This window comes from Octopus bimaculoides, chromosome 20 (assembly GCF_001194135.2).
Source record: "Octopus bimaculoides isolate UCB-OBI-ISO-001 chromosome 20, ASM119413v2, whole genome shotgun sequence".
NCBI lineage: Eukaryota > Metazoa > Mollusca > Cephalopoda > Octopoda > Octopodidae > Octopus > Octopus bimaculoides.
In genome coordinates, this window is record NC_069000.1 from 35686566 (window position 1) to 35687641 (window position 1076).

At 45.9% G+C, this 1076-nt stretch overlaps 1 protein-coding gene across 1 annotated transcript in view; it reads left to right on the top strand.

The window, feature by feature from the left end:
- LOC106877389 (sodium- and chloride-dependent glycine transporter 2) overlaps positions 1-1076 on the top strand; it is a 32225-nt gene that overhangs the window by 27223 nt on the left and 3926 nt on the right. Inside the window, exon 11 of the mRNA XM_052975133.1 lies at positions 425-524. Coding sequence (XP_052831093.1) covers positions 425-524 — 100 coding nt within the window. The remainder of the gene's footprint in view (positions 1-424; positions 525-1076) is intronic.

Genomic DNA, 1076 nt, shown 5'->3' on the forward strand with positions numbered 1-1076 from the left:
GAATGCTAAGCACGTCGGGCAGAATGCTTAGCACGTCGGGCAGAATGCTTAGCACGGTGGGCAGAATGCTTAGCACGTCGGGCAGAACGCTTAGCACGTCGGGCAGAATGCTAAGCACGTCGGGCAGAATGCTTAACGACAAATTCCGACAAGGCTGACTTTGCCTTTCATCCTTTCGGGGTTGATAAAATAAGTACCAGTTGAGCACTGATTTCGATGTAATCAACTTACTCCGTCCCCCAGAATTACTGACCTAGTGCCAAAATCTTTGGGGCTTTAACATAAGACACTTCTTCAGGGTGCTCCGTCACACCGTGGGCTTGAACACGAAACCACGAGAATTGCAAAACGAGCATCTTAATCACTCATCCATGCCTACGCTTATTTGTACATTTTAGTAACTCTTTTTACGTTTATTTTCCAGGCTGGCATGTATATTCTGTACCTACTTGATACTTCAGTCGGTGGATTCCCGCTCTTGTCCCTTGGTCTTACAGAATGCCTTATCATATGCTATATATACGGTAAGTATATCACACACCCGACGGCGTGTGACCAAGTGGTTTGGGTACAGGACTCACGATCGCGAGATCGTTAGTTCGATTCCTGGATCGAGTGGTGCGTTGTGTTCTTGAGCAAAACATTTCATTTCACATTGCTCTGTGACGTGTGGCACACCGTGCACCTGTTCAGGCAACGTCGATTCTTTTCTTTTCTAGGCACAAGGCCAGAAATTTTGTGAGAGGGTGCCAGTTGATTAGATCGACCCCAGTACACAACTGGTACTTAATTTATCGACCCCGAAAGAATGAAACGCAAAGTCGACCTCGACGGAATTTGAACTCAGAACGTAAAGACAGACGAAATACTGCTAAGCATTTCGCCTGGCGTGCTTAACGTTTCTGCCAGTTCGCCATCAATTGATGGAGGGACTGAGCCAAAGTGTGACACGTACGTTTGATCACTAAAACCAAATCATTTTTACATGTTGTTCAGCGAGAACTTCCAGGACCGTCTTTCTCGTACTACGAGAGACTACTATCACCAATCAAGTACTTTAGTCGATGCAATTACTG